At 37.5% G+C, this 12,827-nt stretch overlaps 1 protein-coding gene across 1 annotated transcript in view; it reads left to right on the forward strand.

The window, feature by feature from the left end:
- The first annotated feature begins 2,352 nt into the window (after positions 1–2,352).
- Positions 2,353–12,827, forward strand: part of gbe1b (glucan (1,4-alpha-), branching enzyme 1b) — a 119,827-nt gene continuing 109,352 nt past the window's right edge. Inside the window, exon 1 of the mRNA XM_083548386.1 lies at positions 2,353–2,573. Coding sequence (XP_083404512.1) covers positions 2,476–2,573 — 98 coding nt within the window. The 5' untranslated portion in view covers positions 2,353–2,475. The remainder of the gene's footprint in view (positions 2,574–12,827) is intronic.

Here is a 12,827-nt window from a genome sequence, read left to right on the forward strand (position 1 = left end):
CATCTTCTCAACACACTCTCCTCACTAGTCAACACATTTCCATCTCCATCCTTTACTGCTCTTACTTGCAGCACATCCTTCCCAGCTCGGTTCCTCTGCCTGGCCAATCGGTATAAATCATTTTCTCCTTCTTTAGTGTCCAACTTCACATACAACTCCTCATATGCCTTTTCCTTGGCTTTCGCCACATGCCTCTTTACCTGCTGCCGCATCTACTTGTACTCCTGCCTACTTTTCTCATCACTCTGTCGATCCCAATTCTGTTTTGCCAACCTCTTTCCCCTAATGCTCTCCTGCACTTCCTCATTCCACCACCTCGTTTTTTTGTCTTCCTTTCTCTTTCCAGATGTCACACCAAGTACCTTTCTAGCTGTCTACCTTATCACTTTTGCAGTAGTTGCCCAATCATCCAGCACCTCTTCACCACCACTGAGCCTCTGTCTGACCTCTTCCCTGAACCTCACACTACACTCTTCCTCCTTCAGTTTCCACCATCTTAATCTTTTTTCAGACCTCACGCTCCTTTTCATCTTCTACACCTCCAAAGCAATACTAATAAGTAATACCAATACTTATGTCACTCAATGCTCCTTGTTCTTTTTAAAATATGTATTACCCACTGCCATTTCCATCCTTTTAGCAAAATCTACCACCATCTGCTCTTCCACATTCCTCTCCTTAAGGCCACACCTACTCATCTCCTACTCATCACCTCTGTTCCCTTCACCAACATGTCCATAAAAGTCTGCCCCAATCACTAATCGTTAATTTCTAGGTACACCTTCTACCACTTTGTCTAACTCACTCCAGAATATTTTCTTCCTCTCCATCTCACAACCCACTTGTGGAGCATAAGCACTGATGGCATTTATCATCACCTCTTCAACTTCCAGCTTTATAGTTATCACCCTATCAGAAACTCTCTTCACCTCCACTACACTCTTACTGTACTCTTGCTTCAGGATCACCTCTACATTATTTCTCTTTCCATCCACACCAAAATAGAACAGTTTAAACCCACCTCCAATGTTCCTGGTCTTACTCCCTTTTCACTTGGTCTCCAGAGCACACAACATATCTGCCTTTCTCCTCTCCATCATATCAACTATCTCTCTCCCTTAACCAGTCATATTACCAACATTTAAAGTACCAACTCTAACCTCCAATCTTCTAAACTTCTCCTTTTCCTGCCGTCTCTGTAGACTTCTTCCTCCTCTCCTTCTCCTCCTTCGGCCAACAGTAGCCCAATTTCACTGGTACCATGCTGGAACCCAGGCCTCAACCGATCCGGTATGAAATTCTTATTCGTGATCCGCATATTTAATTTGGCACATGTTTTAAGCTGGATGCCCTTCCCAACGCAACCATTTCCATTTACTATTTACCATTTATGCAACCCTAATGGCTGGGTTACTAAAGGTCCCCTGGTGGTCTAGTGGTTAGGCCGCGGCGCTCTTACCGCTGCGGCCCGGGTTCGAGCCCCGGTCAGGGAACCAACCCCAGCCACTCTTAGTGCCGGTCCCAAACCTGGATAAATGGGGAGGGATGTATTAGGCATGGCATCCAGCGTAAAAACACGTGCCAAATCAAACATGTGGAGAATCCTCTGTGGTGACCCCCTTTTTTTTTTATAAGTATAATATATTTGGTTAGTTTCTATATAATTGATAAGTATATAATATAAGTTTACCCAAATGACAAATTTCTCATGTATTTCAATTTTGTTTAATAGCTAATATCAACATTATTAAAGTTTAACCAATATTAAATATATAAATGTGTTCTGTGCACCTTTCTGTGTAATTTTTTATCCTGCAAATCAAAATGACAGTCATTTTGAATAATAATAATAATAATAATTCTAAGTTCTAAATTATTTATCATGTCACAATCTAACATGAGCATTATTAAAGTATAATGACTATTAAAAATAGTCAAAAAAGTAGAATAAAATTCTTTTCAACACTGTGCAGTCTTGATCTTGCGAATCCAAATTTTATTATTGATAAAAAACAAACAAATTAAAAAATAAACACAAATTGATAATAATAACAATATCAATAATAATTATTAGTAGTACTATTGTTATTATTATTATGTAGCGTTATTAAAGTTTGACAGGTGTGACGAACACACTCAGGACACGCCCCCTTTAAAAGATGTGCCTTTAATTATTATTATTATAGTTGTTGTTATTATTATTATTATTTTAGAGCATTATTGTTAGAAAAACCGTATGTAGTATTAGTACATTTCATGACAGTTACACATGTGCAGTATTTATGATCAATGATTTTATTTCCAAGTGCGCAGTTAGTGTCCCCGATTTACCCGGAGTCACGTGATCCGTGTTTACCAGTAGGAGATGAGCTCGGACGACCCCTCCCACTTCACTGAACCTAGAACGCGCGTCAACAGCCTCAGCGCTGCTAAATCGAATCACTCGGCGGTCGATTGCTCTCACCTGAAGCGAACATGGCAGATACAGAAGCCCAGTTTTCTATTCCTGAATTCAACATCCCTCTACAAATGGACCCTTATCTCAAACCGTATGTGAAGGACTATGAAAGGAGGTACAGTGTGTTTTCAAGTTTTCGCCTTGCACCACAGTACGTGTTCGTAACGGCCTTGGCGCACTCAGACCAGACTAAACGAACAGCAACTTGTCTTTGACCGCTCTGACGTCCTCCTGTCTAACAACTACATAGTCCTTAAAAATAGCCTTTATTATTAATAAATTAGCGCTTAAACAGGAAGAAACCGCTACACCATTTACTACTCTGAGGTCTGCAAAGTCTATGGTGCAGTCACCGTGAAGGTCAGGTGCCGAGCAAGTTTGTCCAGGCATCCTTTTCCAAACAGAAGGTTCAATCCCAAATTGCTCTGTATAAGCTGTATGGCCTAGTGACAACTCTGCTTATTCATATCCTATGTAGTGCACTTTAATAAGGACTAGGGTGAATTTGGGACGCGGCCACTTATTTCTACGGGTAATTTCTGGGCTAGCTGTGCTAAGTCACACTTTCTTTCTTTTTTTTTCACAGAAATCGCACACACTTAAAGATGAGGCATATACAACGATTTATTTTATATTTGTATACATTTCTGATTACTTTAATCCACTTCCTGATTAAGTTAGCGGGTCTCTTTTTACATACCCTACATCCTTCTAGTTTGACATTTGTGACGTAACACCAAGGTCACGCCCCTTTTAAAGCTGCAGTCTGAATGTTTATCTCAGAGAAGTTTTCCACGTTGATTATGTTTTAATGCAGTACTTCAAAATGACTTTTCATACCAGATAAACACACGTAAGATCATGTTTTTAAAATATGTGGAGTTTATTTACTCCTAGTGCAGGGACTGAGTCACACTTATTTTCCTCGATAAAGCACACGTCATTATCAGGGGTAGTTGGATGTGTTAGACGCAGAAGAATCACCAGACTGTCCTGCACTGTCTGCTAAATAAAGTGTTCACAGTATCCTGGAGTGTCTACACCTATGGTGCTCATTAGAGTTTGAATTGTCACGTCATTAAATGCTTGTTACTGACTTCTGAATGGTATTATCCTGTTTTAATGGTCACGTCACTTGAATGGGTTTAATCCAGATGTATAAATATCTCTATAAATGTCTTAGTCTTAATGAAAAAGTTTTCTGGAAAAAAGTTAAGCTGTTAGGCGAATGTAACAAACCAAGCGCTCTGCCACTCGTTCCCATGTTCCTGCTAATGCACCAAACACTTTACACCAAGGACTGTGCTATTTATTTATTTATTTATTTATTTATTATTATTATTATTATTATTATTATTATTATTATTATTATTATTTAGCAGCCATTAGTAGCCATAATTTGTGCAATATTTCAAGTATTCCGACAATCATGTTTGCACTGTTTTGCACTTTACTGTTTGCTCTAGGGCTGCAAGTACAGATCATTTCGATAATTGGACGATTAATCGGATTTAAAAAAAATTATATTTTTTTTAATTACCGTATTTTCCGGACTATAAGCCGCTACTTTTTTCCCCACGTTTTGAACCCCGCGGCTTAAACAACGAAGCCGCTAATATATGGATTTTTCCTGGGTTTTTCCCGGTTTCACAAACTTCAAGCCAAAAAACTGAACCCCATAACATTAGACCAATGAAATTGCCGAACGGGTTCAGGTGAACCAATGAAGCTCTTTATATTAAATCAGATGCTTCTCACTGAATCGGGCCGCACCACATCATAAATATGGATGAGGTTCCTCTGACGTTTGACCTGCCGCTCACTCGGACTGTCTACAGGAAATGCGAATCATTCGTCATGCTTAAAACAACCGGGCATGAAAAAATGCACTTCACCTGTGTTCTGAGCTGCTCGGCATCGGGAGAAAAGCTTCACCGATGGTGATTTTTAAACGCACGACGATGCCAAAAGAAAAATTCCCGAGAGAAATAGTTGTGAAAGGAAGGAGGAAAACAGTGAACAATGACTTTCTTGGTAGGCTACTGTTTAGATACAAGCCGTGTTACAGACACTGTCTTTCTTTAAAGCCTGTATAAAGTTCATTAGTTTCAGTGTAGGAACCTGCGGCTTATAGACAGGTGCGGCTTATTTATGTTTAAAATAAAAATCTTTGTCAAATTCAGTGCGTGTGGCTTATATTTGGGTGGGCTTAATAGTCCGGAAATTACGGTACATGTTTTGCTTATTATAACTATATAAAACCCTAATCCGTTGTATTTATGTAAAAAGTGTACTCAATAAATGCAAAAGCCACATATTAAGTAAATTATCTTAAATTTAGATATTTTAAAGCTTATAGCGGTTGCTTGTTGAGGAGTGCATGGGGGATTTTTTTCCTTCTTACACATTTTCTCATACTGGATTGTTTCTATTTGTAAAAAGAAAAAAAAAACATTTAAGTATGAAGGGTGAAGCAATTTGTATAAATCAACATTAATATTGTATTTTGTAGGTGGCAAGTTGACAACTGTGCATAAAATATATATATAATATTGTTTAGGCAATTTTTGTAAAAAACAAATAGATATTTTGTTTATTAGTGAATGTATAAAAATCTAGGATGCATAAATTAAATACAAAAATTTAAAACAAGCATTTGAATGTAGTAAAACCGAAGCAAATCATGTTTAAAAACATAAGTTACTGTTGTAGAAGACAAATGCTTTTAAAAGAGAATAAAATGGAGAAATGCAGCAAGCTAACAGTCATGATAAAAAAAAAAAGAATATGTGCATTGGTGTACAAATGCATAATCGTTTGCTAAAAACCACAACAGTGACTAAAAATGTTATAATTTGTTGATGCTGTTATTTGCTGTTTTTAGATTTAGTGTTTGTTTACACTGTTTTAATTGAATTCTGAAGTTTACACTATCACCTCATTAAACTTTACCATTTTCACATGATGAGGATTATACAGTTTTCATTTACCATACTTTACGTATTGTGTTTCGCCTTCATCCGTGACACCAGTGTGTTTACTTTTTGCGTTCCCGTGCATCACTGTGGTACTTTTATCCCACTTAAGCTCAGCTTTGCATAACTTCCAGTTACTGTTTTCTTTGTTGCGTTTAATATAAAATGCTCCAAATGCCTTGCGTTTGGATGACTTGGGACGCACACTTTTTCCTGCTGCCGGTTGACCCTGTACTGTCTGCCATTTTCACAAACAGCTGTGTGAACACTTGAGCAGAGGCCGACTAAAATAAAAAACGCATTTGTTGAATGAATTTCATTATTAATTAATATTGATTTGATCGATAATCTTTTGCAGCCCTACTTTGCGTTCGACTGCACATATATTTCATTGTACATACTATCACGTATTTCATATGATTATATTTTAGTGCTCTTATCTTTTGTCTATTCTTTTGTTTCGCTCACATTTTCTTTGTTTTTGCTGCTGGTCTCAGAGAGTTGCCAAACTAATTTTGTTGTATCACTACAATGACATTAAAGCTTTATACCTCTTCAATTTTGAATAAATTAATAAGTGATTAAATAAATAACTGCTTACATAAAACAAACAAAAGAGGCCCAAATAATGAATAAAGGCTTAGCGTTTTGATACATATAGATACATACAGTATTCTCTTTAGCTGCATGGACTTTTAGACTTGTTAATTTTGCACTATTTATGTTTGCATTATATGCGCTTTTACAGGATATAAGTTTTGCTAGGTTCGATTTAACTTTATCACTATCATAGTACAAGTACAGACACAGTGAAGTGTAGCGAACATCCAAACAGTGGCTCAAATAGCCATTGACATTTAATTAAACACACAAGGCTATGATGCAATATTTAGGATCATTCTGTACAGGTAGAGAGCATGATGATCCGGTAATGCTTTTAGATAACCGATTAATAAACTCGTACGTTTAAAAAAAAAAAAAAAAAAAAAAGTGATGCAAGCAGATCATTTTATAACAAATTACATCAAAGCAACCCTGCAATAAACAAAAGAAAATTTCTCATCTTCCCTTCTGAATCCAGACACAGTCAGACCACATACTCAAGACTCCCACAATTGAACACATTTAAGACTTGCAAAAGCTTTCCTACTACACGCTAAAGACCCTCCATCATCTGATCTCTGTTAAACAAAAATGAGTATTAAGCATATATTAATGGACTAATATGCTCTTTAACCACACTAGCAATGCCTTTACTCAGAAAATACTCATTTAGTAGTCTTCCAAAATATCTCACCAGGGAAAACCCTGGATTTCTTATTGAGTATAAAAGGGTGGAAGTGTTTTTGAGACATTTGTAATACTGTACAATTTTAAGAACAACTAGTTACGAAATTTAGTGCGAAAGAAAAAGAATAATAAGTATTTTCATTTGTAAATTAGTAAGTAAATACAGTTTACACTTTGAGTTAAATGAAATAAATGGGAATGAGGGTGCAGTGACTTGAGGTGTAGGTAAAGAGTGGATTCATAAGGTAGATTACAGTAAATGCAAATCTGCAAATAACAAGCTAATATAGGATAATTGTACTTGGAGAGTTGCTGGGAAAATGTCAGATGACGGATCATTTTACGACATTTTTATTTGGTTTTCCTGGGCTAGATTATGTATCAGTGTCTGCGTTTCCAAAAATTTTTTTATTTTCGAATAAAAAATTCCATACGAATCATAATAGGTAGAGTTTAGCATTAGATGATGTTCAGGATTACGTTGTTTCATTTATCAATGTGTGTTTGTACACCTCTCGAGACTATATGCTGAAGTGACTCGTGGCTAAACAGATATGGTCATATATTTCCTTGTTGCAAAACAAATACCATGAAATGTAATCCGATAAAGATGCAGATTGAAGATTTTTGTCAGCCATCTCTTCACAGAATTTGCGTTTACAATTTGCCAAACTCCTAATCATGCCTCATCAGGAATGATTATGACAATAATGTTGCATAACAACCTTTAACATGACCTGAGTGAACAAAAGATCCTTTAATATTCATACCGAACAGTCAGTCATCCCTAATCATTTCCGAACATGTGACTGTTTTACTGTTATTGCCACAGAGACCTGTGACAAGGTGCCATATTCCTGTTTAATTAACTTTGAAGGATCTAATGTCTCTCAAGGATCTAAAAATATTAAAGGTCATTAATTTCCCTTGTCTCTGGGTAACTAGCGAAATCGTTCTGAATGAAATGTGTTTCTGAGGCTCTTTACGGAAGCTCGTTTTATTTACAGATGGTTTGCTATTCTTAAATATCAGAGGGAGTCATTACAGAGACAGAATATGACCAATTTGAGAATATGACCTTTTCTTCACTGACCTAATGTTAATGAATGCAGGTATTACTGTAGCACAGATACAGCAAGCTCATGAGGGCATCTGTAGGTCAATGTCTAAGGGCAAAGGCCAAATTTCTACCTATTTAAGAGGCAAAAACTTTTTGTTGCTCATTCAAGAGTACCGTAATTTCCGGACTTTAAAGTGCAACTATATATAAGCCGCACCCACTGAATTTGACAAACATTTTATTTTGAACATAAATAAGCCGCACCTGTCTATAAGCCGCAGTGTCTACACTGAAACTAATGAACTTTACACAGGCTTTAACGAAAGACAAAGTCTGTTACACGGGTGAAATACAGTCAGGTCCATAACTATTGGGACATCGACACAATTCTAACATTTTTGGCTCTATACACCACCACAATGGATTTGAAATTAAACGAACAAGTTGTGCTTTAACTGCAGACTGTCAGCTTTAATTTTGAGGGCATTTACACCAAATCAGGTGAACGGTGTAGGAATTACAACAGTTTGCATATGTGCCTCCCACTTGTTAAGGGACCAAAAGTAATGGGACAGAATAATAATCATCAAAAATAAATCAAACTTTCACTTTTTTTAAAACTTGGTTGCAAATCCTTTACGGTCAATTACAGCTTGAAATCTGGAACGCATAGACATCACCAGACGCTGGGTTTCATCCCTGGTGATGCTCTGCCGGGCCTCTACTGCAACTGTCTTCAGTTCCTGCTTGTTCTTGGGGCATTTTCCCTTCAGTTTTGTCTTCAGCAAGTGAAATGCATGCTCAATCGGATTCAGGTCAGGTGATTGACTTGGCCATTGCATAACATTCCACATTTTTTCCTTAAAAAACTCTTTGGTTGCTTTTGCAGTATGCTTTGGGTCATTGTCCATCTGCACTGTGAAGCGCTGTTCAATGAGTTCTGAAGCATTTGGCTGAATATGAGCAGATAATATTGCCCAAAACACTTCAGAATTTATTCTGCTGCTTTTGTCAGCAGTCACATCATCAATAAATACAAGAGAACCAGTTCCATTGGTAGCCATACATGCCCACGCCATGACACTACCACCACCATGCTTCACTGATGAGGTGTTATATATATATATATATATATATATATATATATATATATATATATATATATATATATATATATATATATATATATATATATAAGCAAGCATACGTGTGTATGTATGTATATGTGTGTGTCAACATTACATTGCATGTTGTTGTTGCTGAATTCTGGAATGCAGATATAATTCAATATACAATATATTGACAAAGAATTAAGACACTTGACTTTTCTAGTCATATGCATTTCTTCCCCAAACTGTTACCACCATATTGGAGGCACACAATTGTATAGAATGTATTTAGATGCGGTAGAATTAGATTTTCCCTTCACTTAAACTAGGAGGCCCAAACCTGTTCCAGCGCAACACTACCCCTGAGGTTCATTTAGGTTACATTTTAATGGAGTAAGATCTTGAGTAATCTGTTCTAGAGCACTGAACTTAATCCTATTAAACATCTTTGGGATGAGTTGGTACATCAAATTGGAATTGTACCCCAGGCCTCCTCACCTACATCAGTACCTGACTTTACTAACATTCTTATTGGTGAATGAGCACAAATATTTACAACCTGAATGTAGTGCAACATCTTCTTAGAAGAGTGGAGATAGTCTAGCAGTAAATGGGGACTTAATATGGAATCAGATGTTAAAAAAAGCAAATCGGGTTTCCAAAAACCTTTGTCCACATTGTGTACCTCTCTACTTTCAGACAACTTTTTTTTTTCTTTCATTTCCCTTATCTTTAGCACATACCTCCACCTCTCCAGGCTCTTCTCAACCTGATCCGTACTCTGACCACAAATAATAATATCATCTGCAAACATCATAGTCCACTCAACTTTCAGACAACACAAACTTTATTCTTCTTTTTATTTATTTGTTTGTTTGTTTTTACCAAATAAGATCATTTGCCTAAATTTGAACTAACAAATATCATGCTTTAAATAAGTTGCTGGACATAAGTTTAATAGATTTAGATCAGTGATTGTATCGTGTGTCGAAACGACGCTCCTGCACTGTCAAATTGTCACTGAAGCAGAAAAAAGTACTCATACACTCTATTCTGATGACAACTAAAGTTGAAGAAGGTATAAAACGGTCTAATACAAAGAACTTTCTATGCACGATTGCAGGGCTCCTGTTCAAATGTTTATCCCCGAAACTAATTGTGTAAATTGTATTGCCACACATGAGAACGTTTCGGTGTGCAGTAAAGTGTACTTGTCTCTTATGCAATTTCCTCTCGTTTTCCTTCCACATGCATTTCAGAAACTAAATTTTATTCCGTCATTATTTGCAAACTATATACTGTACAACAATAGAGTATACTTTCTGTAAAACTAATTAGGCTAATTAACATTGAATTTTTAGTAATGGGTTTTAAATGTGCTAGATGGTAGCAGTTTTGCAACACAGATATTGAGTGAACAGGACAGAAATCAGCCAGGATTGGGTCAATTTTTAACCCAGTCTTTGTGTACGGGTTCAAGCAGGTTAAGATAAGTACAGTGGAACCCACTTATCTCGACCTCGGTTAACTCGACAACCCTATTAAGTCGACGTTTTTGAAGTGAAACCGCCAAATTCTCGCTTTGTCTTAGCATTTTTTATCGGTTATGTCGACTTTTTTATGACGGCAAACCCTGATATCTCGAGCAGAAGGGGAAAAAAATTTTGCCATTTAACGTCAGTTATCTTGAGCCACACTGTGCAGCCGCAGAAGAACTCGCGAAAGTGGCGGAAAAATCAAGACTTACAGATGCTACATGTGTTGTATTGTATACTGGTGAATCTCTGCTGTTAGTTAGTGCACAAATGCCTTTTGTTGTTAAATGTTATGCGATGAACGGTAGGCGAAAGTAGAAGCGCGGCGCTGAACAGCACACAGGAGAACGTGGGATGAGCAGCATAAGCATAGAATGAACACCGGCAGGATCGGGGGGGGGGGGGGGGGGGGATCCGCGGTGCGCTTTGGGAAGAAAAGAGCAGTCGTTGAGAGAGTGCGCGATAACAACGACCGCCGTGAACCAACATATACCAACAATAACGGACAGTGAGAGTGTGGAAGTTTAAATAGGAGCTGGTGATGATGCTAAACGAGCACCATATGTGCGCGATTGAAGCCGGGAGCTTCAGAGAAAGCGGCCGAGAGAACACCTGCCACGCCGAAGGGGGCGCCGAAGGGGACGTGGCAGGTGGATTCCTGACAGATAACAAACATGTACTGTATGTACATTTTTATAGCATGCCTTCATCAAACAAATCGCGGCAACGCTGTTGTGTAAAAAAAAACCTCCAAAAACACGTGCATGCACATTCTCATTTATTAACGCACATCATGTACATAAAGAAATTTCAAGCACGTTAATATATTGCCGCCATATTGATTTTCGTTTATCACGATCATCGGTTACCTCGATGCTTTTTGGCAACCCCCTAGGACATCGACATAACCGGGTTCCACTGTATATTAATCATTCTGATTAGTGTGTGGTATTATCCAATATCGCCTCCATCCAACGAAAAACCCTGAACAGAAACTACAAGGAGAATTTCAGAGATCATCGAATTGAAATGATTAATATCTGTACTTTTTCCTGTTGTCAATAATAAAGTCATCATGGAGGCTTTAGATGACAGAAAGTAGCATGGAATAAACCACAACAGTCTGTGCTTTAAAGCTATGAAAGGTTTTATTTCTCTGCAAACGTTGTTATCTGTTTGTAATAACGCCTAATATTTCTTTCATCGTTTCTGTTATCACTTTATTCCTTTAACTGTTTCTTTTTAGATACAAAATACAGTTATGTTCTTTTTAAGAACACTTCAACAGCTATGTTACGAATCACTCCAAACTCTGTTTCTCTCAAAGAAAATGTCACATTTACATTTACAGCATTTTGGCAGACACCCTTATGCGGAGTGACTTGCAATTATTTCATTTATACGCCAGAGCGATTGAGGGGTAAGGGACTTGCTGAAAGGCTCAGCAGTGGCAGTTTGGTGGTTATGGGATTTTAACTCGCAACCTTCTGATCATTCATACTATCAAGCTATTATTTCCCCTGTGCTAGATCTTGCTTTGGAAAAATTTTATACGCACACATTTGGAAAGAGGTAGCACCGTGGTTAAGATGTTGGACTTTGGATCAGAAGTTTATGATGTCAAATCCCACCAGCACTAAGTTTCCACTTCTGTGTCCTTGAGAAACCCTCCAACTGCCCAGTTGTAAGGATGAGATAATTGTAGGTTGCTCTGGATAAGGGCGTCTGCCAAATTCCATAAATGTATAATATTGTTACCTATTAGTATGACCAAATTCATATAAATCTTTCCATAGAAAATTAATCAACACCCTCTAACCAATCAAATGCTGCTGACATTTGGGGGAGGGATGGGTTGAGGTGTTACAGCTTTTCCTATAAAATCATATAAATTTCTCTGGGCTGCATGTAAATCTGGTGAGAAAGTGGTTCTAATTCTGATAACAACAGATTAAACGTGGATCCTGACTGCAGCGAGTGAGCTGTTGATCAAGGCCTGCGTGAGACAGGCCCCAGGAGGACAAGTAGGATTTGCTGTTAATGCCAGCAATCGTAATCTACAGCCAGGTTAAGACAAACTCTAGGCACTACTCGGAGTTCATTTATTCACAAGTGAATAAGAAATGTGTTCTTTTTGGTTACAGAGGTGCTGAGAAAGCTGTAGCATAAGCCATTTATAGGAACAAGTTTCTCTCCTCAGCTGTGCACTCAAATGCTTTTCTTAAAGATTTGAGAATTTTAATTGATAATGTGCATCTTTCAAATTTGGTGTTTGCATTACAATACATTTTGTTGACCCAGGCATTTTTGACTTAATTGTGTCATAATATTTGCAAATATATTTCTGTCTGGATGATCAGCCGAGCTACATTGCATGACGGCTTCAAGGCAACATGGCTG

Source organism: Silurus aristotelis (genome assembly GCF_946808225.1).
Source record: "Silurus aristotelis genome assembly, chromosome: 8".
Classification (NCBI taxonomy): Eukaryota; Metazoa; Chordata; class Actinopteri; order Siluriformes; family Siluridae; genus Silurus; species Silurus aristotelis.